General features: G+C 43.0%; 1 protein-coding gene across 3 annotated transcripts in view; it reads left to right on the top strand.

The window, feature by feature from the left end:
* LOC118208528 (ephrin type-B receptor 2-like) overlaps positions 1–18,346 on the top strand; it is a 119,304-nt gene extending 100,958 nt beyond the window's left edge. The window contains exons 6-16 of one of the 3 annotated variants that reach the window (XM_035383291.1): positions 1,794–1,918; positions 3,876–4,038; positions 5,986–6,094; positions 6,488–6,552; positions 7,940–8,062; positions 8,543–8,790; positions 11,742–11,957; positions 12,381–12,530; positions 16,172–16,365; positions 17,734–17,889; positions 18,225–18,346. In XM_035383291.1, coding sequence (XP_035239182.1) covers positions 1,794–1,918; positions 3,876–4,038; positions 5,986–6,094; positions 6,488–6,552; positions 7,940–8,062; positions 8,543–8,790; positions 11,742–11,957; positions 12,381–12,530; positions 16,172–16,365; positions 17,734–17,889; positions 18,225–18,333 — 1,658 coding nt within the window. In that variant the 3' untranslated portion in view covers positions 18,334–18,346. Of the gene's footprint in view, positions 1–1,793; positions 1,919–3,875; positions 4,039–5,985; positions 6,095–6,484; positions 6,553–7,939; positions 8,063–8,542; positions 8,791–11,741; positions 11,958–12,380; positions 12,531–16,171; positions 16,366–17,733; positions 17,890–18,224 lie in introns of all 3 variants that reach the window. The other 2 variants (XM_035383292.1, XM_035383290.1) reach the window with 2 other exon arrangements.
* Positions 18,347–25,217: the final 6,871 nt, after the last annotated feature.

Genomic DNA, 25,217 nt, shown 5'->3' with positions numbered 1-25,217 from the left:
TGAAACAGCAGTCATTGTATCTCTAATCAGAGGCCAGGAAACACTCTTTCTGTGGGTGGTCGAATTACCACTGAGGGAACAGCTTATAATCTGGCATTTTTACAATTTAAACATACGAAGACCGTTGCTCTGTTTGTTTTTGTTTCGAATAGGCTTATAGCAAAAAGGAGGGGACATTTTTATATGTTCAAAAGGCAAAATGGTGCTGAAAAGTTGTGGGTTTTTTTTATTAAATTGAATTTAAGTTATATGAATTGGAATCAATGGGCTATTACTAGATAAACAATAATTTAGCTAAAAGGCTGTGAAGTTTTCAGATTCCATATTTCAATACAGTGCCGTGGTATAATGCTACCTTTCCATTTCTATTTTGTATGTTTAACCTATTTGTCAAAGACATATTTCAGAGTTAATTTTTATGGTGATAGCTTTATCTTGACACCAACGTCAGATAAAACACTATAATTCTAAGCCCCTGAAATGTTTTGTAGGGTTTGGAAAAACGTGCTTCCTCCATTTTATTTCCCCATAAACCCTAGATGCCTCTTGATGGTTGCTGGATGGAGACACCGTTTGATGCGCCATGGGGTGTTGTCTGCTCGGAAATTTTTGAAGAACATCTTATGTCAAACTGAGAAGGAATAAAACCTGTATTTTATTCTTAGCTTGAGGGGGGGAAAAGCTTCTTACACAATATGCTTACGGTCAAAGGGGTAAAGGGCTTGGCAGCATCCTGTGTGTGATATCACCCTCATCGGTTGCCAAGACAATGAGCGAACCGGGGTCATATCTAATATGCGGTAAATCTAATATACATCAGAAGCATCGCTCCAGACCAAATTCGTTGCAGCCAAGTTCGGCATTTCGTGCATATTAAAGTCTCATATCTCATAACTAACTCGCTCAGATGACGTGCTCTGTCTGCTCTGAATCCAAACGACCAACAGATCCGGTGAATACGCGCCAGCCCGTGAATAAAGACGGTGCAATCGTAACTGTAAAACATAGGCCTACTAATCTCCCAGTAACCACTTAAGAGCGGAAATGATTCGAACCACGGACTGCATTCAGGAGCATCGGGGTTTAATCGAACGTACTTTAAACGCCGTGCGAAGATCTCACGGCCTCGCCCCTTGACATTTTTTTGTCACCGCGCTGGCCGCTTCTTGAAAGAGGGAAGCCGAGCCAAGGTTTCCCATTGGCTGGATTTTCCGCGGTGAGCGCAGCCTCTTCGGGGGTTTTGTCTTTACGGCGTGGGCTCCGGAGACCCTCTCGTGCTCGAGACGGCAAACTGCTGCCAAAGCGATGTGTGTCTGGTCCTGCCGCCAGCTGCTGTAAATCTGGGCTGCGCAGCCAAAGACGTGTCGTTCTGTCTTCTGCAGTGTGTTTGCTTTCGCCCTGTGAACTGCACAAGGGCGTTTTATGAGCGTCAGTTAATTTAATGCTGTGACTGTAAGAAGCGCGTAGTTGCAAGCGCAGAAATGTTCGTAACAGGAGATATGACCTTGTAGCTACTGATGTGTGGTTTGAACGTTAAACGACGACACGACTTCACTGCTGCGGGCAGCAGCGGAGTCATTCGACCTTGCGTCTTTGACTCATTAGCCAACGGATTTAGGACATAAATTACATTCTGCTGTTACGCGAACTTGTGAATCAAACACCGCAGTTCATATAAACTATTAATCTGTTCTCATTTGCACCTTTTATTTATTGCTTTTCTTACATTTTATGTTATATATTAGTAGTAATAAGGAGAATAAAAATAATGATTATTCTGTTTCCCTTTCTAGTTCCATCTGCTGTATCCATCATGCATCAGGTGAGCAGGACTGTTGACAGCATCACTCTCTCCTGGTCACAGCCAGACCAGCCCAACGGGGTCATCCTGGACTATGAATTGCAGTACTATGAGAAGGTAAGAGCACACACAAAGGCACACACACACACACACGCACCAATCCTGCCAGTCCACAATCACACCACACACACCAATTCAGCAGTTCTATGATGCTTAGTTTTACCAGTTGTTCAAGATCCACACTGAATGAACAATGGCTGGACCCGCACACACCCACCAATCTAGCCAAGACACACTACTGAAACAATCACACCCATTGGTCCATCCTCCTGACCAACTGCAGGACTACCAATCCACACCCCGCGACCACGGCACATCCACCAATCCACATCGCAGATGCTAAACGCCACTCTGGGCCAACCTGAGACCTGTTCGCCGGCTTGGTTTTGGGGATCTAGTGGTAAAGCTGAGCAGGCTTCCTGCTAAGTTTAAGCGCAGAAGTTTGATTCCATACGCGGAGAGAACGGAGTGCGATTAAAAGGGAATGGCTGTGGAGTGGGGCGCTAAAGTGAGCCGTGCTAGCGGCTGGCGGATGAGAAGGTGAGCAGATATAACCCCTGAGTGCTTCTGATGCGGGCTCTAAAAATAGCGTCTTTAGAAGCAGCCTCTTCACATCTGCAAGTATTAGAGGCAGATTAGAATCCCTCTTCTGACTGTGACACACACACACACACACACACACACAATTTACCCCAAACACACTGGCACACCCCCCCAAATAAACTCATAAACACCTGCACCCTCATGTGAACAGACACACACAAACCTCACAAGCACATACACTCAACTTCCTCTGCCACACACACAAACACGCATGCATGTACGCGTGCACACGCACACACAGCAATACTCTATCCAGAACTTGCCACATAAGAAACAGACGTCAGTCAGGGTGAGTGACAGGGGAGAGTGTGAGAGTGAGTGCAAGAGTGTGTGAAAGGAAGAATGCGTGTGAGAGAGAGAGAGAGAGAGAGATGCCAACTGAAATGTCACTTGGGCATCCTCATAGCACGTTTTGGGAAACATCTGGGTCACCTCCAATTTCCTTCTACGATTAACTCTCACTATCTCACTCGTATGACAAATGAATATCAGTTAACCGAAAGCTTCCAAGTGCTCCCCTCTGTAAAGACTGTTAATTTTACCTCATGGCTCATGCCAGAGGTGCTGTCACATGTGACTGATTACACTCTGGACAAGGTCTGAACTCATACGCCAACTTGCGCTTGAAATACGCCGGCAAAATTACTTCACCAATCAGCCGATGATTAGCCTCACCATCTCGCTCTGTGACTGATTCACTGCGAGGGACATTTGGCAGAGCTGTTTGGACTTCAATTCCCATCAGCCCCGCTGACCTCAGCTGTAGTCATTGGGATCTGGTCTCTGTGATGAGTGTATGTGCTGTGCTGTTCGTGTTGTCCACGAGTGACTTGCACTTCCAGCACTGTCTTCTGTGTGTTCTGCCCCCTGGTGGTGAATAGCCCCCTGATTCCCTCTGGCCTCCCTCAAACTTGGAGTCTCACTTCTTGAACTTCTACAACATTTCTCACACACTGACAAATCTTAGGACATTTCAATGCATAAAATAGTAGATATGTTGTCCAGGTTGGTTAATCCAATATATTTGTCAAGACGGCCGACTATTTTAACAAGAACTTTTTATTTTAGTTCTACTGTTTCTGGCTGTGTGTAATTCTTGATACATTGTTACTCTTCCTGCGAGGGTTAATCTCTTGTCCTTTCATGTAGTAACGGTGTAACTACAATCACTTGTTAGAATTGTGGGCACTACTGAGAAATGTATTTCACTAACCTATCTGGGTTGTCAAATAAGTACAGTCGATTCTAGTTCCACTGGCTGTGAGTAGTCCTTGATACACTGTGACCCGAGAATGTAAATCTATTCCCTGTTGCTGTTGTAATGCTGTTCTTAACCTCTTAGTCATTCCGAGTAAGAGTAGATGATTGAAGGATCCATGTGTAAGCGATCATTCTTCGTTTCTGTCCTCAGGACCAGACAGAGTACAACTCGTCCACGGTCAGGAGTCTGACCAACACAGCGGTCATCCGCGGCCTCAAGCCAGGCGCTATCTACGTGTTCCAGGTGCGTGCCCGGACCGTGGCCGGGTTCGGGCGCTACAGCGGCAAGATGTACTTCCAAACTATGACCGAAGGTACAACGCTGTCTGTTTGAATGTAGAGATGAAATTTTTATTGTTATTGTGGCTCTTTTTTCAAAATTTCCCAGCATCATCATTGCTTTATTTGGTTTCTCTTAGTGAGTCTTTTCTCTCACCTGTTCATCTTGTTCATGTTGTGTGTCATGGGAGCTCATTTTTGTTTATGGTACAAACTGAACCCATCGACATCAGTATTTTTGGGCTTTAAAACCCAACCGCCGTTCTGTGTTTTTCCCTCACTGTGCGTTGTCTGGGAGTAACACACACCAAACCTTTTTTTTTTTTTTTTTTTTTCTTTTACTCAAGTACAATGTGTCTTTATTTTCTTTTTTAAGTGGCGGATGTGCAGCGATATCAGAGGCGGCACAAAAGCAGGAGGTAGCTGGGTAATGGTGAAATTAATTCAGCCGGTCAGGGGTCAGTTTAAAGTGTACTGAGTGCTGTGGATTGACGCTCGGGGCTTTGTTGCCTTAAATTAGACTGAGCTGCAGGTATCATGGTAAAGGTCAGCGCGTTTGGGCCGGGCATTACCTGCACAGCTCATTGCCTGGATCACTCAAGGACATGATTAGCCTGAGCGCTCACTGCAGTCCTTTCACAGCGCGTCCACGCTTTGTGAAGAGGGTCGTTGTTGCGCAGACCTCGCCAGCGCCATCTCAGCACTCGATGGCGGCCATTTAAAGACTCGCCCCGCCTCCTTTCCCGCCGATTGTTTGATGTGGTGCAGATAATTCTGAAGTCATAAGTTATTCCTGTTCTGAAACCTTGGGCATTGGCGCCCGTTCTCGTCCGGCTGGGATTGCTGGCATCAGACCTCATTACGTGCTTGAAGTGGAGCTGTTATCCCCACTGAGAGCTTCTCTAAAGTCATTACCTGAGTACTCCTAACACCTGTGAGGCTGTACTTTATACATAATTAAAAGGCAGGCATTATCCGTGGATTATATTATAGTTTGTAAATTAATTGGCAGCACTGCTGAAAACTTTTTAAAAGGTGAAACGCACCACACTTGCATTTGACCTGTTGTCCTGTATTAAGTGTTGTTTTCTTTAAGGGAAAAAACAACATAATGTAAACTAAACTTAATGTACAATGTATGACAAATTAATTTAATCGGGGAGGCTTGGCAGCGGTGTGTGTGTGTGTGTGTGAGAGAGAGAGAGAGGGAGAGAGAAAGAGTGAGAGAGAAATATATCACCTCTTATTGGCAGACTACACGCCATGATATCCCACAGAGCCAGGAAGGCTCTTAATTACCTCTGTCAGGCAGCGCCCACCCACCTTCCTGTGGGCACGTGCGGAGAACTCCCTCCCCGTTTGGGAGAGACTCCCATATGGACCTCATATGCTGCCGCTGCTTCGTGGGCAAACGTCCAGGCCTCCGTGAGAGAGGCATCCATCTTGCCATCCGCCATGGCAGGGCCGCCGCGCGTGATGGATGACGCCTCCTAATTACTGATGTTCTGCGCAGCGCCACATCCGCACAATCAAGTGTTCATCCAAGTCCTGCTTTAAATATCTGCATTGTGTGTGATAATGAACCTTGGCGAAAGTGCTTCATTTAACATGCAGTTCATACACCAAGTGCCCATTCCGGCAGATTTGTAACTGCTCAGGATGTCCATCCAAACGCTTTCCCTGAGGTTTAGCACCTTAGGGATCGTTAATGCACACTGTGCTGTGGCAGGTTACATGTGTAGTTTTCTCTAAGTGTTATATACTTCCATTACACAATTTATGGTATTTACACACAATCCACTTACAGTATACAGCTGGGTGTTTACCGAGCATGTTAGGTTCCTTGCTCAAGGGTACAATGGCAGAGAACCACCTGGGAATCAGACCTACGTTGGTTCCCTTGCCAGTATGCTACACTGGTGCCTGATATGCATGTACACCGGCTGGTTCTGACTCCTCTCTCTCTCTCCCTCCATTCACAGAGGAGTATAAGACCAGCCTGCAGGAGAAGCTGCCCCTCATCATCGGCTCAGCTGCCGCCGGCTTCGTCTTCCTCATCGCCATCATCGTCATCATCATCGTCTGTAACCGGTGAGTCAGTTCCGGTCCCAGTCTGCCAGTCCTTTACTTTTACAAGCCACAAAACACATTTTAAAGCTTTTAAATAGACCTGCCAAGACAAGAATCTAAACGAAGACTGCTTTAACTGTATTTTTTTGAACTGTCTGTTAACTCAATGGGGCAGTCACACAGCCTGTCATTAAGCATATTTTTCGGTACGGGGCAGCAGAGTCAGTGTGACAGGTCTAGTTGTACGTGTATTTTTGGGGTACAGTGCATCAGACTCAGTGTTACAGGTGTATTTGTAAGTGTATTTTTGGGGTACAGTGCAGCAGAGTCAGTGTTACAGGTGTTTCTGTAAGTGTAATTTTGGGGCGCAGTGCAGCAGGGCCGGTGTTACAGATCTGATTGTGTTCCTAGAAGGAGAGGCTTTGAGAGAGCAGACTCTGAGTACACAGACAAACTCCAGCACTACACCAGCGGCCACAGTGAGTAACCCTTCTGCCTCCATTCTTCTCTCCCTTGCTCTGATCTATTTTAAAAAATTATTTATTTCCCCTTTTATTTCACCAGGGTGACTGTAGAAAAGGAAGATCTGTCAAAGACAGCAGCTTTAAAATATATTGAATAATGTTTCATGTCACAAAGATAATAATATTGAACAGTACAGTAATGCACACAAAATATTTTGTGTACCAAGTTTATTCAGACCCACAGAACAACAATCTACAACCATCCTTATCCTTTATGTGGTGCAATCTGTGCTTATCTAGCTCATTTCAAACCTGTATACTGATCAATGCCCCTTTGTGCTCGCTTACCAAAGATTATTAATGAGGCACTTAGGATATTGCTGGTTCAATTTTTAAATGTGTCGTTCCTCAGCGTTGCTACCCAGCAGTTTGCGATGTCATACTGTTGCCCCTTCAGGTTTTCCTTCCTGAACAACCAAAATCTGCTGTTCTGAATGCGCGGAGTCACATATAGCATTTAGACTGCTAGTAATCAGATTTGAGACCTGGGATTGTAAGGTCTCTACACTTTCAAAGGGCCTGTTTAAGCCAGTTCTCCCAGCATCTACACATAAGAGGACGGACTTATTTCCCGGAGCGGTCTCCAGCGCTAAGTTGGCGGTATGGTGCAGCCGGCGTTAAAGACGCGACTCTGACACCCTCCGTTTGAAGTTCGCCCTGCCGCATCACTGGATTTGCAGTCAGGGCACAGCGCTACGGGAGCCCGCGGGGTTAAAAAAGGCTGTGAAATCAGCCCCTGCCCCACCTCAGCTGTGCATGTGAGACAGAGGATCGCCTGAGCTCTGTATCTCTGTGGTTCAGACCCGGCCTCTCTGCTGCTCTCTGCTTTTATCGTTTGACAGCTCTGTTAGATTTCACTGGCCTTCTGCTGCTCCAGGAATATTGGAAATGCATTTATGCTACATTTCATTCCTGTATTTCCGCCTCTGGTCTGTCAGACTTCAAAGTTGTGTAGCACAATAAAATGAGTGTGTGTCTGTGTATGTGTGTATGTGTGTGAGAGTGCGGGTGTGCAGGTGTGTGAGTGAGTATGCGTGTGTACAGTTGTGTGTGTGTGTGTGTGTGTATAGGTGTGTTGTGCACAACATATGTCGCACACCAGCGGCCCCTGCTGGTTGATCGGGTGCCCACAATTTAAAGGCTTCAGCTGCAGATGAAGCGTCTCCCTCTGACTGACCTTTAGACTGTGGAGTGATGAGAAGCAGCAGCTGATGTTGCGTGCCTTGGAAGAGAGCGCATGCTTGTCTGCTCTCTCTCAAAGCCGTAGCCGAGGCGGCGGCGATGAGCGATGATGGCACTGGGAATTCCAAACTGGGGGAATAACTGCTGTCTCTCTTCCAAGTGTCTCCAGGAATGAAGATCTACATTGACCCCTTCACATACGAGGATCCCAACGAAGCAGTGCGCGAGTTCGCCAAGGAGATCGACATCTCCTGCGTGAAAATCGAGCAGGTCATCGGGGCAGGTCAGTGATAACGGTGTGGTGACGGTGCTGACAGCTTTAGGGAGGTTAAACAGCGGAGACCCCCATACCCATTCCCACCAATAAAAACAAAGTGCAACCACATGTCCGGAAAAATTGTCCAGCATAACAGTCAAATTCAAGTAAAAAGTGCCAAAGAGATAAAAGTGAGGTGGAATTGTTCGAGTACAGCTGGGGACCCCCGAACCAAAGTTATGATTCCCTTAAAGTAAGAGCTGGAGAGAACTGTTCATGAGCGGAACAAAGAGTCAAACATTTGGGCTGTATTTGTAAATCTTTGAAGACAAATACAGCTTTTCCTATTAGGGAACAGGTTGTATGCATTACGTTTCATTCATTTTGCAGAGATTTACAGTATATTGCCTGTCGTTTCCTATTAGACAGCATAGTTATAAATAGCATATGTGTGGTGGTGGTTTTAAATAGAGGAAGTGGCCCTTGTCTGCCCCCATCCTTTTGCAGGGGAGTTTGGGGAGGTGTGCAGCGGTAGCCTGAAGCTCCCGGGGAAGAGGGAGATGTTTGTGGCCATTAAGACCCTGAAGTCGGGCTACACAGAGAAGCAGAGGCGGGACTTCCTGAGCGAGGCCAGCATCATGGGCCAGTTCGACCACCCAAACATCATCCACCTGGAGGGCGTGGTCACCAAGAGCAGCCCTGTCATTATCGTCACGGAGTTCATGGAGAATGGCTCCCTGGATTCCTTCCTCCGGGTGAGTATCTCTTTCTCTGTAGATGGATGAATGGATAGATGGATAGATAGATATACAATATCTGTCTATCTACCCATATGTTTTTTCACTGTGTTATGTTTACTGACCAGTTAAATTATTTACTCACTATCTTGTTCATATGTGTTGGCCAGTCTTACACTAATGTGAGCAGCACCTCTTCACTAGTGAGGACAGGTTTCATACAGTTACCAGCACATTCAGTTCTGAAAATTTCAGAAGCAATCCAGGAGCTCCTGTTCTTTCACTGTGTATTCTGCCCTGGTTAAATCATCCATAGGACCTGCTTATCCATAGATCTACATATACAATAATAAATACATGTACGCACATCTTTTTGCTTCCCATCAAAAAAAAGCAATGCGACTGCAGTATGTAAAAATTTTCAGGTAACTATTTCATAAATACATTCATTATTCAGGAACACAAGAACAGCCTACAGGAATTCTTATTCTAACTTTTAAAATCATTTGAGCCAAAATAAAAGCAATCTAAAATGTACATAAAAGATCCACTGCTTGTCAATTGAGAGTAAATTTAAAATATAGAATGTGTGTGTGGGTGTGTGTGTGTACAGAAAAAAACTTCTATGAGAATATACAGTAAGAAAACTAATTTATCACCTTAAATGAGAAATGACTTACCGGCATTAATATATCATTTTATTAGTTATTGAAAGTGAGACATTGAGAAATCTTTTCAAGCCCTGCCAATAAACATCCTTATGGGCTTTTCTGAGGAAGTAAAACGAATATGGAATGACTGTCTCAATACCTCAGAGTCCCGTGTTTTCCAGAATGTTTGCAAGTCAGTGCCAAGTTTCAGTCAGGTTTCCATACTGTTTTTTTCTTCATTCTTTATTTGCTTTAGTTACACAAGCACACTTTAACAGTTAAGAGAGCCGTGTGTTTTAATGGTCGCCTTCCCTTCTGAATACTGGTCTTGCATGATTTGCTCAAATTCCCTGTACAAGCTGAGGAAATATGAATCACGAAAATATGTTGAAATATTATATGCTGTTTGAGGTCCAACAATCCAAGCTAAAGACCGTTCTTTCAACTTCAGCTGCACCTGACATGTCGGCTCTTAACCTCTGTTCTGCTATCAAACTGGGTTTTCAATATCTTCAGCTTATCAAAACAGTCTTTGTTAAATGACTTGCATGCAATACAGTGAATATTACAGGATACACTGATGAGAGTGGACTTTGCTGTGGCATCGCAACGAAGCGCGTACATGTGCACACACTCACACACACGCACACACACACAGTCATTGGAAAGAAGATCAACAGATAAAGATATGTTATAATTACCTGTAAACCTGTCTCTCTCAATGTCAAACCTGTCAGTGGTACAGCCACAAGCTTTTCACTGCTCTTCAAGAACTTCCTGCTTCATGTTTTGAAGCTTTCAATGCCAGGAGGAACTCTCTATTGTATCTGTCGAACATTGCACTGAAGAGTTTCACACAGCACAGAATGTGAAAATACAATTGCTGTGGGGCCCCCCAAGAAAAGAAGAACGTGTTTCATAATAAAGAGTGGGAAGAGAGAAGGAGGGGGCGAGCGTAGGTGCAGTAGTAGAGCCAGACCGTTTGTAATTACCAGCTGAGCAGTTCCCCAGAGTGGGGCCAAGCTGAGCAGCTTTACGTTGTAATGATTGTAAGATGCGTGGAGGTAGTAGGGAAAAAGGAGAGAGAGACAGAGATCAATATAGGCTGAAAGAAAGAATAAAGTAATAGAGGCAGGCTGAGATTCTCAACAACAAAAAAAGACAAATTTATCAAGAGCAAAAAAGGAATTACAAAAATGTTGCCTCACTGAACAAAAATGGCGTACAAAACAAACCGGAAATCACTAATAAAGAGCAGAAATAATGAAAGCACAGAGAAGGAGCACCAGACGTGCTTGAGGACAGGACTGAGAGTGGACTTTCAGATCCAGGCCGCCATACGCTGTTATGAGAAAGCTGCCTCTGGAAGTGTTTGTTGTCGTTAAGCAGGATTGCCTTCTGTATTCGGGTCAGTCCTCCATCCTGAGCACTGGAGTTTGAAGCAACACAGAAAGCAGGGAGAAATTGAGCGATGCAGCAATATAAGCTGACATCAACCGTCAATATTTGTCCTGTGCTTTGACTTACAAATACTCTCAAGTCGTACAGTTTTGCATCACATTCTCAGCTTAGCGAGGTAGTTTTAGTGATAACTGAACTTGCCAAACAGGGTTTTGTGGAAGAAAAAATAAAATTCTTGCTTTTTAACTGTGAAATCAAAGTTAAGGGCAAATGTTGAATCCCAGCCTGACTCTCTCAGTTAATGAGGGATATACTGCATGAAAGTGCAGCTGATGGAAAGAAAACATGCCTGAGGAAGAGGATGAGGAAGAGCAGGAGGAGCAGGGGGCCAGGTGGCTTGGGATGCGCCTTGCATCGTGTGATCTCGGACTGTAGCCGTCTCCCCTTCGTACTGGCTAGCCTTGCCAGGGCTCGGCCTTATTTATAACTCCCCCTGCTTCCCTGAGGCCTGCATGCTGCTGCCTGCAGCTGCATGCACAGCTGGATCAGGATGGGTCTGAGGCTCCAGATGTGCAGACCCAGAAGCCTCACGAGTAATGCAGCACTCAGCTCTTCCCTCAGACACAGGGTGGGGGGGGCTCCTTGAGGAAAAAAATACTAATGGAGCCGCACCTTTCTTTTTTCTTCTTTTTAATAATAATAATAATAATAATAATAATAATCTTGTGTATAATTTTCTGTGTTAATGTATTACTCAGCAGAGTAATTTGTGCAATACAAGCACCACCCCTACCTGGTGCTTGGTCTTTAAGCTGTCTGAGCTGTCTGTCTTTACCAACTTTATCGCCCTGCCTCTCTGAAACCATAGCAACCTCCGTCAGCATTGACGTGTGGTTTGGGTTCCTCCCTGTTTTCCAGCAAAACGACGGGCAGTTCACGGTCATCCAGCTGGTGGGCATGCTCCGCGGCATCGCGGCCGGCATGAAGTACCTCTCGGACATGAACTACGTCCACCGGGACCTGGCCGCCCGCAACATCCTGGTCAACAGCAACCTGGTGTGCAAGGTGTCCGATTTCGGCCTGTCCCGTTTCCTGGAGGACGACACTTCAGACCCCACCTACACCAGCGCCCTGGTGAGTGCCTCAACCACCCCGCATCATGACCAGAGGAAAAACATTTAAACATATAGAGCTCGGATAAGACCTTGGATAGCTGAGGCTGAGTGAACAGTACAGTCTGGCCAATAGAATGCTCACCCATGGTAATATTGCTTAAAGGTAAAAATGACATCAACATTAGTACTTGACTTTGATTTAAAGAAATCTACTTGAAGCATTTTTTCCTCAAACACTGTTTTGCGAGTTTAGCTGTTGCCAAAATCAACATGCTAAATATTAAAGTTTAGGTTTCAAATGTTTCCTGAATCAAGTCCAGGGTTAAGAGCTCTTGTTGATTTAGTGCAGGTTAAAGTTAAAGACACACATTGATTGAATGCAGGTCAAAGTTAAAGGCAAAGGTTTATTGAATCCAGGCCTAAGTGTTCCTTGTCTTTGCAGGGCGGGAAGATCCCTATTCGATGGACTGCCCCAGAAGCGATCCAGTACAGGAAGTTCACGTCAGCCAGTGATGTCTGGAGCTATGGCATTGTCATGTGGGAGGTGATGTCCTATGGAGAGCGTCCGTACTGGGATATGACCAATCAGGATGTAAGTATCTTTCGACACTTACATGTCTTCATGTAAGTGTGTTGTCTTCTTTTTATAACGCTGATGTTCAAGTATCTTAACTGTGAACTTAATACATTTTCAGGCTTATTTTGGCAACTGCCTTTTTATAACACTCATCTTTTTTGTCTTCTCCATGATTGGAGGTTGAATGTTTATAGTAATTTTGAATGATCCGATTGTTCCTTTAACCTGCTGGAGTGGCACACAACCTAATGGTAAATGCTTTCTCAGATTTTGAATGAAATGAATGAACTACCTCTAAGAACAACTTGAATATTTTGTCTAAAGTAATTAGACTTTAAAAGTAAAAGGAATCTCTGGAAATGAGATTTTTGAGCATGTGAAAAGCATAAAAAACTGAGTTTAATATGCCAGGCAAAGGCAGAAACTACTGCAGGCTAGAATGCTTTCAATGATACCATTATTTTAACATACAGTATATGGAAGCATCTATGCTTTTATTCTAAAGAATCATAAACAGGACAATAAAAAATTCTCATTGAAAGTCTGAACATGTACGTTTATCACAAAAACATTCCTTAAAAATGGTCATAAACTACCAGTCCCACTAAGTAATAACTTTCATTTATAAATGCAAGACAGCACACTGTGGAATATTGCTCAGAATCTCAGAATTAATTAACCCCGCGCATCATATAAACAAACCAAGCAAGCAGAAGTGCCAGTGAAAGCTAAATATTTGAAATTGACGACAGTGAAATTAACGCGCTTCGAGAAAGCGAATCTCCTCGGTTGTGATTCTGATAGCACTCTTCCCAGTGGGTTCCTCATTAAGCATCTATGAGTGATTTTCTTAAGGGATTCGATGATGATGAGTCATCAGCGTGCTAATGAGCAGAAGTTTAGCGTCTGCACCTGTCAGGTTCATCATCGGTAACCGTGCATTAGTTTAACTGAACCTCTCTCATTGCATGCTTTCATCACAGATGCTTGTAAGGAAACTTCTGTTTTTACCGCATATTGATTTGACATGGTCTGTGCCAACCCCTGTATTTTTAGCAATGCGGTTTTGGGCCAAAAATGCTGGAGAAAATGTCCCATTAATGTTGTGGACTGAATATTGTCATACACCCCTTGTGCCGAGCCTATATGGATGCTATACATCTAAACACATGTTAAATGCATACATATGCAAGTATGTACATATATATGTACATATGTGCTCATTATATCACAGTGCAGCCCATTCCTAAATTGTGTACAAGACAAATGAACTCACAGAGAAGAACGCTTAGAAGATATACCTCATATACCTCAATAATACAACAATCCATTAGATAATTTGGAGCATTTCCACTTAAGCCATGCTTTAAATATATACTGAGCAACACCATGTGCATTTTCATAAAACAGAAATTTTAGCATTTTGACCCTCCCCAAGGGAAAGTAAATCAGCATAAACATGTTTGCTAAAGAGATTCGTTCTCAAATCATTGTAGAGCAGGCAGTATGACAAAAAGTGGATTTCATTTTCCGTTTCATTAAGATCACAGAAGGAACTTAATTGCTTTTCTTCTGGGGTGCTGTTGAAGCCCAGTTTCAACGGACAGAGAGAGAGAGAGAGTGCCAGATCTCAACTAAGCACAGACTGGCCTTTGACTCTTCGTTAGGTGTTTAAAGGTAACATAAGTTTGATGTTTGGGTGTAGTCAAAATATTACTTGTCCACTTCTTATTAAAGTCTCAGAACAGCTGGCTCTTGATTTACTTAACATTATAACCTAGTCTGTTTCCTAAAAAATAACTAAGGCCAGACTGAGAAAATATATGTGATATTTCCCTTGCCCATGGATAATTGTGGATAACATCCAAGTTGAATATTTGTTTTGTAAGTCTATCCTCTGACATATTTACTCACCTATACCATGGGCTTATAATATTTATCTTGCGCCTGGCATCACAAGGTTGCCATCCCATGTCTCCAGCTATGGCTAGTCTTGGAGAAGGTGTGTGTGTACACAGAAATCTTTGTATTGCTCTGTTGTGTGTTGCTGTGCATTTAGCATGCATTTTAAAGGCCCATATGCCAGAGACGTTAGTCTAGTCCAGGGCAATCACAATACTCATATAATTTAGAAATGGTGCAATATCCAAGATTCTTACGTATTTTCATTTTATTAACTGTGGCTCCAAGAGCTCTACCTGCAGAATCTGCAATTACTTTGATACCCTCCTTGAAGGTCATAAGGAAGGATGGTCTTTTGGAAGTCAGTAAAGTAGGCAAAGCTCGGTTTACCAACAAACATGGTCTTTAATTCAGTTTTTTTTTGTATAGCGCTTTTTACATAGACACTATGCTAGCTCTTCCTGTTTCTGTTATAGACTTGACTCTATCAAGCAAAAAAGGTGCTTTCTTTGGCACACCTCACTGCAGTCCGATTCGATGTGCCTAATTCGGGCACATGCCTGGCCTTTTATTAAACAGAGCAGTGTGTAACTGACCAGGTTAGCTTGATTTACAGAGAAAACAAAGTGTGAAAAATCAGTCCTGAATCCACAAACTTCGAAAAAAAAAGTCCTTAACCTGCAAAGTGTAGCTCATAGATCCCGGCGTGCACTTGTGAACTTTCATACCTAAGCACACCAAACTCCTTTTCTAAACAGTCACATTTCTAAAACATTTTTTTTTTTGCACCTGCAGGCTTAAAAGAAATTGCAGTGAACAACAGAAGCTGTCCTGCTAGCTGTTACGCATTGGGAGATAGTTTGAGCGGTTTATTCCTTTACAGGCAGCTCCTTCTTATCAGTATTCCGCTCGTGGCTTAAGCTGCAGGTTCGCTGCAGCTGTGGAAATTACGGGTCTGCCGGTTTGCAAAATCGACATATTTTCATTTTCAAGGCTGAAATTGAAATCGATACAGAAACACTTTTTTTTAGGGCAAACGCCTGCTTCTCTCTGCGTCTGTGACAGCAGTCAAATTCTAAGTGTCAGTTTTGGCGTTCCAAGTGATCGGGCAGTGAAAGGAGTGAAAATATGTCTGCTCCCGTCTCATATAAAAAAACATTTTGTCTCAGATAGTATTCAAGAACCGTATCATCTCAGACATCAGCAGAAAAGGATCCATGTGTCAGGGTTTTGTCAGCATTTTTAAAAATAGTTCAAATAGTGTATATCCACTGTGTTCATGAACAGTGGGTAGCATGCAAAATGCCTCTGATGACAGCCTGCTGTAACCCATTCTCTAATAAGGCACTATACCAATCCCTTTTATTACTGCATTACTGAATTACTGCTTTTCTTGAGCCACGATAAATAACCTGCAGCTGTTGTAATTTAACGAAATTAACAGAGATTCCTGTTAACTGTAGTGTTTTATAACGCCATACCCTCCCACCCAGTATGACCTGTACGTTTGTTTATGCCTGCCATTTTCCCTTTTTCCGGAAAAGGGAAAAGTTTCTTTTCCATTTTTCTCTTTGTTTCTTTTTTATTTGTAGACATGCAAAACAAATGTTTTTTTTTCCCCCTCAATTATACACTCTATAAATCATGTATTGCTTTCATTGGTTACAACAATGCACCGATATCGCTATTGATTCAAGTCAAAATTGCCTGATGGCCGACGGCATTCCCACAGAGCTCTTTGTCTCCCTCTGCAGGTGATCAATGCGATTGAGCAGGATTACCGGTTGCCGCCGCCCATGGACTGCCCCAGCACCCTCCACCAGCTCATGCTGGACTGCTGGCAGAAGGACCGCAACAACCGGCCCAAATTCAGCCAGATCGTCAACAACCTGGACAAGATGATCCGTAACCCCACCAGCCTGAAGACCACCACCCCCCTCTCATCAGGGTAAGGCTGGGTGGGGCCGCGGGGCAAATAGTCTGCTTTTTTCAAGATAGTGAATTTCAGCATGAGTTGCTCCTTCTTTCTTTATTGCAGAATGCTGCTCTGAGATTGGCAGCCACTTAAATCAATTGTGTTTATTTGCTACTTTAAGTGTCAACTTTGTTAGATTAAAAATCTCCCCTCCAGTGTTTCTGGAAGTAGTAAATATGTGATGGTGTGTGTGTGTGCACGTCTGTGTTTATGTGTGCGTGTGTATGTGTGTGTGTTTAGCTGTGTTTGTGTGTCTGTTTGTGTGTGTGTTTGTATTTGTGTGTGTGTGTGTGTGTGTGTGTGTGTGTGCGCTGTAAGGCCCAGTGCCGAGGGCTGTGTTTGTCTCTCTGCTGCAGCCCTTATTATTTCCTCCACAAGGCGTTTATAGGCAGCCGCTTCCCCAGCGTTTGATCCGTGTCGTGTTTTACAGTGCGCCGGTGTGCCGTGGAGGATGAAGGCATTCAGGCCCCTGCTGGGCCCTGACAGCACTATATAATAATACAATAAAACTGCAGCTCTGCAAATACAGAAAAGATGATTCCATTATAGGCATCTCGCTCCGGCCGGCTGGAAAACAGGTTTCTATAAAAGCAAGGCTGAAATAACAATGCTTACAATATGAGGCCTAAAGCGTTGGTTTCTTCTTATAGTATTCGTAGTGCAACACATCAGAAATGTGAATTTTATTTCTTTTGGCAAGGAGCAGGTATGTAAATAAGCCCGTTTGGTCTGTGAGATCACTAATTTTGGGGAAGGCTCGGGGCGGAACGCGATTAAAAACAGCCTCCGCATTTCAAAACAAAATAAAAAGTTCTGCAGTAGTTCCATGAGAGTCAAGTCCTTCAGAATGTTTGATGGAATGCAATTTTTAGCCGTACACTTTCGCTTCGTCTAGCGTACATAATTTCCACCATTTTTGTGTGGTTCCCGGCTTGTTTTCTTTAATTTACCGAAGCACCCTAACGGTTCCGCGCAGACGTACCCACTGAAAGGCTCTCGAATGGAAGGCGCTGCGGGTTTCCCTGCTGGGCTGTGTCTGCAGTGTTGTCCCATGTGTATTTTTAGTTCCTTCTTATGTTGTTTCTGGTGTGTCTGGTGTTTTTTTTTTTTGTTTGTTTTTTTTTAAACAGAAAAGCCACATCAGTGTCACAAATGTGATTTTATGTGTTAATCAGAAATTTTAACAAGGAAAAAAATCAGAAGAAGCTGTTTCCCAGCTTACGAGTCGTCTACAGCAAATCTTCTGGTGGCTTTTTTTTTTTTTAGAACGTCCTCCCTATTCTCGGTCAGAAGGGGGCGCTGTGCTGTGTGGTCTCACTCTGGCCTCCTTCCCATCTGCAGAATTCACCTACCTCTCCTGGACCGCAGCGTGCCCGACTTCTCCAGCTTCAGCTCGGTGGATGAGTGGCTGGATGCCATCAAAATGGGCCAATACAAAGACAACTTTGCCAACGCTGACTTCAGCAGCTTTGACATGGTCTCCGAGATGACTATGGAGTGAGTTTAAGGGGTCTTGCATAATGGATGTAAATCACTACAAAGGGCTCTTTTCCTATGACTGAAAAGCAGGCTGCCTTTCAGGAAATTGTTAAAATGTCTTAATCTAGTGTGTAATCATTATTTACTGCAGCTGTTATTGATTTTCTAATGACTGTTTAAAAAATGGACAGGATGCCAGTGACTCTGTTGGGCTTATGGTGTTAACAAGCCTACTACTTCTCGGTAGGACTTGATGAGTAAATATTGCGGTAAGGTGTGGCTCATCATAGCTCCACCCACTTTCAGATCTCGCTCTTCATTGGTTAACCCCACTGCACTCTGTCTCCCTGCAGTGACATCCTCAGAATCGGGGTTACGTTAGCAGGACACCAGAAGAAGATTCTCAACAGCGTGCAGATGATGAGGGCCCAAATGAATCAGATCCAGTCTGTAGAGGTTTGACCCTCGGGGGTGGGTGGGGGTGGGGCATGGTTGGGGGGAGGGAATGCAGGGGTGGGTGGCACAGCCCCACATCCTCAGTCTGGTCTTCCTGTGAGTCTGTCTGTACCTTCAAATGTCCCCAGCCCACCCACAGCCAAGCCACCTAACCCTGCCCCCTCCAAAGCCCCGCCTTTCTACCGTCCCTCTCAGGGGACTCACAGAAGGTTCCTGAAGGTAGTACTCCATTGCCCAGTCGCCCCCACAGAAGAACAGGAGGACATGGAGGACAGTGGACGACCAGCACAGCGTCACCGTTTTTATTCCGTCTTGTTTTTTTTTAAACAAAGTTCTTCCACAGAACGAGTTCTCCATGTTTTTTTTTATTTTTTTTTTACGTTTGTTCTTGTTGGAATCTTTCAAAGAACTTTTGTAAGAAGACGTTTGAAGAAAAAAACTAGGAAAGAAAGAGAAAATCTACTATATATGCTGATATATAGATGATGTAATGTACGCAAGATGAACTGAAAATCAAAATGAATACCCTTCAAAAGGGAAATGAAACTAACTATGAGCAGGATTGGGAGGTGTGGGGCTAGAGACGGCCCTCATCCTATGACGCATGCAGTATGCGTCCAAGAATTGTACTTTATTCCTGGAGAAGATGTAAGAAATGCACATGGTCCCCCACAGAGCGTCGTCTGTGGTAGAGGAGTTTCGGAAGATATTTTGGAGCCTTGATTGCACTCCCATTGTGATGGGAGAGGGAAAAAAGGAGTTTATCGACATTTGAAATCATCATATTTCAGCAGCACTTGCCTCTGTGGACACTTTTAAAAACTTCCGTGATATTAAATATTTAAAACAAAAAAAAAAAGCTAAAAGAAAGAAACAAAAGCATCTATAACAAACACAGGCACAATTTTTTTTTTTCGCAGTGAATAATCTTGTGGAAGTGTGGTGAATACTTTTATTTGCTTCCTTCTCTTCAGCTATCAGAACCGCTATCATTTTCTTCCATTCTGGAATGCTTTACAGCCTGCCGAATGGGTCATCGTCCCTGTGTACCTCTGATGTCATCATTCTGTACATATCAGATGCACTTGACATTGTGATGTCATCATTAAGAGACAGCTTGCCAGAGTTCAAGATTTGATTCATCAACTTTCAGTGTTCTTTGGGAGGGATTTTAATTGTCATTAGTTTACTTTTATAAAATACAATGTTTTTTGTTCAGTAAAAATACAGCCATTTTTCCTATATGGATGTATTGCAGAGGAAAGGGGGGTGTTTTTCTTCCAATAATGTTTGCTTTTCTTTTCTTTTTTTTGGTCTTCACATAAAGAGTACTTTCCTTTCACTATTTTCAGTGGCCAGAGCATCATGGGAGAGAAAGCTTGTGAATATCATAATGTTGCAGGGAACCCAACCAAATGACACTTTACAGAACATCATGGTGATGTGGTTTAAATTTCCTTTTTTTCTTTTCTTTTCTTTTTTTTTACACACTTTGTAATGACATTTTAGGATTTGTAATACAACATACATTAATGTAAAGGCCATTTTGACTGGAATCGGCAGAGGGACATTGACTTTCTGCAGTTGGGCAGTGTTTGTGTGTGTGTGTGCATGTGTGAGATTAAGTTTGTCCACAGGTTCCCCTAACTCTTAGCCAATGCTGTGAGGCAGAATGTGCTCTTTATTTTGGGTTTTATGAAATACTGGCAGAAATGAACGGAGTATTGAGAGCTCTCTGCACTCAGAGTCAGGATAGACAAGGTGTACACTGTGCAGCTTTAAATCAGTCTTTGTGCTTGTTTTTCCTTTGGTATCGTTATATGGTCTCTTTGGTGTTATTGTTTAGGGCCTAAACCTTGTAATCCTCTTTACAGCCAAAGGCTTTATGGCAGGGGTCATCAACTCTGGCCCTCAAATCCAAATCTAGCCCTGGTTTTCTTTTCTCCCAGGTAATTAGTGCTACTGATTGGCCAGACTGTCTTCACACCTGACTCCCAGGCAAAGAGAGGGTGGAAAACCAGCAGTTCTTAGCCCTCGAGGAACATGAGTTGCTGATCCCTGCTTTTTGGCCTCCCCCTTTTTTCAGCCATGGCAACAGAGTTTAAAAAAGAGGAAGAAGGTCATATCCAAGAAGGGTATTTCTGAGAGCGGTGGTGTCAAACTCCAGTCTCGATGCCGCAAGAGTGTCTGGAGGCATTCCTGGATTCCTTTCAGTCAGCATCCGATTTAGGTCTTGGAAACAGGGTTTGTGGACTTTAGTCAGTCGGTAACTGAAATGAATAGCTTCATTAGTGAGGCACCAATAGTCAGCAGACACTGTGGCCCTGGAGGTCTGGAGTCTGACACCCCAGTCTCAGAGGAGGATTATGTTCAAAATGTTGAGTTGAGGTGCCAGCGGTCTGATTCACTTTAAGGGCATGATGCCCGTGGCTTTAGGTTCTGAAATGTTTCCTGATGTAGTGTTGGGGACGCACCGGGTGGGGGCAATTGGGAAGCCATCAAGACCTACATGGTCACAGCCCCCACAGGACGTGACAAGTGTCTTTGCTCTGCGTTAACCTTTAGGGATCCAAATGCGTCTGCCTCTTAGTTCCCAGAGGCCCCTTTTCCCCTTATTCATTGGTGCCTAGCCGGCCATTCAAGTCAAAACTGCAGTGCTGCGCTGATTTCGTCTCCTGAGTTTGAGTCCAAGCTCAACTGCTTCCAGTGATAACGTTAACCGTTCTTCTCGAAAAAGAAACACTTCCTATGTAAAAAAAAAACATCACTATCTTCACCTTGAATAAAATGTCTCCTCTTCCTTTCCTCTGAGAGAGAGATTTAGTGCAAGGGCACAGCAGTACCCCCCCCCCCCCCCCAAACACTTCCACACTAGACAAAGAGCTTCCATTCCCCACCTCCCCCTCTGAAAAAAACAAAGCCTCATACGTGAGGCCTGACTGGATGTTTTGCTAAAATATAGTTCCCTGACCAAGGGGAACCATGGAATTTAAACCATCACTTTGGTCCGTAGGTTTTCTAGAAAACCATTTGGAGATCATTCCAAATGAGAGGATATTGGACATCTTTATACCTTTTGAAATCCATTCTTGCTTTAGTCTGAGAGTCTGTCTGGTGAATCCAAGCCATGGGAAAAGTGTACTTTTCTATATTTCATTCCTTTCCCCTGGTTCTTGTGTTCTGGCTGCAAGATTGTGCTATCGTATTAGCCTGTGTATGCCTGATATCTTTGACCCTCTTTGACATCCTTTTAGATTTCCCATTTCCCATTCTCACAGTGATGTGATAACTGCTTCCTCTTCACCCATTGAATTGCGGAAAGGGAGAACTTGGATAAATTCCTCATTTAAGTCTGGTGGTGTCTCGTATATATTTAATAAACCCTAACCTTTTCCTTTCACACACAACCTTTTATGTTGTAATACATTCACCACATAGGGTGGTGTTCAGTGTTCTAGGCAGAGTTCAATATTTTCCTTAACTTTGACGCAATTAAATGTTTCCTGCATTTTCTTCACTAGCAGGTATGAACTGATTTATTTTGATCACAAAATAACCAAAACTAACAATTTTATTTAATTGTGATGTTGAGTGAATCCAGGCCAGTGAATTTCTCTGAAAACCTTTTCCACATAGCCGGAACAAAGATGACATTAAGAATAAAGATCTCTGTTTCTCCTGACAGGTACATGTGTTTCCATTCTGAATGTAAGTTGCTTGCACTCATGAAACTGTGCACATACACACAGTACCTACTCTGCTCAACTGGAAAGAGATGCTCTTTAAACACGCTGAGCTAAGAAATGAAAGTTTGAACTATTGATGATTTATTTATTCCATTTTATTATTATTTTATTTAATTTTTTCATTTTTTTCTTTGGTCAGGTTGAGATATCTTTAAATGAAATATAGGCAGTCTGAAGTGTCAACCTGTGGGGTGATTCAGGCCATTAAACTGATGGTACTTTGCCGCAAAAGGGAAATATGTTGTTAGTCCGTTATGGACTTGGGGCTCGTTTCAAGAAAAATGTAAGGTGCACGCTAATATCTGGGAGGTGTGATCCGTTCTTGAAGCGTTTCACAAAAAACAAGACCAGGTCAAAACCTAGTATATGGCTGAACCGAACCAGCCGACCAATGGTGAAACTTCATCACTCACTCAGTCACAGACATTCACGTTTATAGGGCTGTTGCGGTCCAGCCAAAAATAATGATACCAGTTTCATTCTACAAGCAATTTCACAAGCTTGCGAGAGAGAGAAAGTCAACTAAGTAGCTGTCAATTTCAGTCCACTGCCTCACTCAGATTCAGTGGGCATGAGTGGGTGCCCAGGTGACCGCCCAAAATCTATTCAGGGGAGAAATCGCAGACCCAGACCCCAGACTCAGTATGTACGGTACATATGACCTTCTTAATTCTGTAAACAAAGGGAGCAACTGCTCAGTGACAATATCCCATATCCTTGTCAATAAAACAGAGGGAATGCAGTAGGATTTGTATGGCTTAATAAAGATGAGCTTTAAGTTTAAATGGTATTGTAATAGTGGTTCAGTTAGATGTTAAGGGAAACAATCTGCTCAGCTAACGAAAAGGATATATTTAGATATGGGTGTTGAATAAGCCATCATACTAGTTGGACATGTACAGTAAAGGAAAAAAGGAATTCTGAAGAATTAGTCACCTGATAGTGAAAGCTGTCGTATCTCTTTTAGATTATCATCCCCTTCCTGTCAAAAACAATCCTCAAGACACTTTAGCGGTCGGTGTTTATTTATTATTTTTTTCTTCATTTAAAAGACTCATGTGAAAGACATGTCCTATCTGAAATTTTGTCACAAGTAAAAGTGTCAAATTCTGAAATCCTCCATCATTTTATTTTTTAACAACTGTGATAAAAGTGGCAGTGGCAGATTCTGTCAGTAACAGTTTGTTTTTCCCGGTGAGTATTTTGGTTGATTAGTAGAAGAACTCTTGGCATTGGAAATAAGGATTGTGCAGTTCGTCCTCGGAAATGACGGGAGAGCAACAGTGTCACATTTATGACCAGGGGCATCTTCACGGGTTCATGCAGTTACTGTTCAGATGGAGCAGCTTTAGCAAAGGCCTCCAAGCCATCATAAAGCTTTGGAACTTTGAACAATATGTTTGACAACAGGACTTATAACCAACTCTGTTGGACTAGATCAGAAGAAACCTCTTGCAGGAGCATTGTTTTTGTAATATTTGAACTTTTAGGCAGTGTTTGTTTTCAAAACTTACCCATTCTTGCCGTCTTTATGTTATTGAAGTCTGGATGCAGGTGGGAATTGCGGTGGTTTCCACAGAGAATGAGATCTTACGTGCTGTTCTGTACAGGTGTAGGCCTATCAGACGCAGGGGGTTAATGGTCTCTGAAGGATGGCATTCTGTCTGATTTTATTGTCAGCATGATTCCCCACCATGCTGGCATTTATCAAAATTAAAAAATGACTAGTGAGTGAATATTGCACCTGGCATTTTTGCTCTGTTTATGGTTTTATGGCACCCTTGGTTATTATGTCTCTGGATCACAGACTCGGATTTTCGTTGCAGGCAACTCTTGAAATGTATGCAGTTTATTTGAAATAGCACTCCTTGTATCGCTATTCCAACTGGATGCAAATGCTACACATGAAATGTCTTTCACAGTTTTGTCGAACGTTGTCTATTAAGTTCGGGAAATGCTGAAGCCTGCATATACGTACACTAGTTACACTGGGTTCTCTCCTGGGTTGCTGTAGAGATGTTTTGATTGATCTACTTGGCTGGCTATGTGAGGTTTTTTTTTTTTTTTTTTTTTTTTTTTTTGCCAGAATGATTCATGCCAAGATGTACAGCAATGATATGTTTGGATCAGTGTTTGACCATAAACATCAACATCCCTCCCACTCCCATCAACTTTAATTTGTGTCTGACTTTGTAAATAAGGTGGATTTATTTCTCATTACAGTAAGGAATGTTCTAAGCAGTGTCCATAAACAATATAGATTTTGGACTGTATGCTGGCCTTTCATATAGATGATTGCTTCCCTATTTTATTTTATTTTATTTGTAATTATAAAATTACGTTTATGTAATTTTATTTTTATCCATTTCTGGACCAACTGTAAAATATAAGGAAAAAGGGTTCGCGTACTAAGAAGTTATCTGTTAGGATTGAATGTCAAGATCATTTCAGTTTTCTTTTGACTCTGAGCATCACTTAGGTGAGAAGGGTTTGCACATAGAAATGTTGGCAGAGCTCAAATTTTTTCCCCCAATTTATTTGCCACACTTCGGGTCCTTTGTGAAAGACGAAAGGGACACTGACTTTTTCCGAATTCTTGTAGGCAGTTCAGCCACTGTAACACCTCTTTTCAGGGCACTGTGCATGGTCATGTGATTAAGCGTGTAGGTCAGGGGGAGACTGCCTGATAGTAAATTGCTGTTGCTATAGATCTGTAACAGGGGAAAGAAAGTTGCAGTTTTTGCTGAGACAGTGGACATAGAGACAGCAGTCCAGATACCTTTAAAAATGATCAAACATGACCAAGGATTACCTAGATAACCTGTGGGTTTCTAGCACAAGGAAGAGCACAGCATATCTACAAGGTACAGAGATGAAAGATGCACCTCTTCTTTATCTTGAGTGACAGGCATGTGTTGTGTTTGTGTCTAAGGCATCTTCCTCTCTTACCTTTGTCAGTGTGGATCTTACCATGAATATCACTGCATGGCAGGCGAGTCTGGTTACAGAACCTCTTAGACTGGGAATTTATAGCAGGGCAATGTAGCTCATCAATGTGTTTGAATAGAAAACAGCTGTATATATACTGAGCCAGAAACTAATTCTGTCAGTCGATTGGTGCATGTCATGTTCTTTTTAGACAAT

The sequence above is a fragment of the Anguilla anguilla genome, chromosome 11, assembly GCF_013347855.1.
Source record: "Anguilla anguilla isolate fAngAng1 chromosome 11, fAngAng1.pri, whole genome shotgun sequence".
Lineage (NCBI taxonomy): Eukaryota > Metazoa > Chordata > Actinopteri > Anguilliformes > Anguillidae > Anguilla > Anguilla anguilla.
Note: the sequence above shows the minus strand (reverse complement) of the source record. Positions and strands in the feature narration are given on the sequence as shown.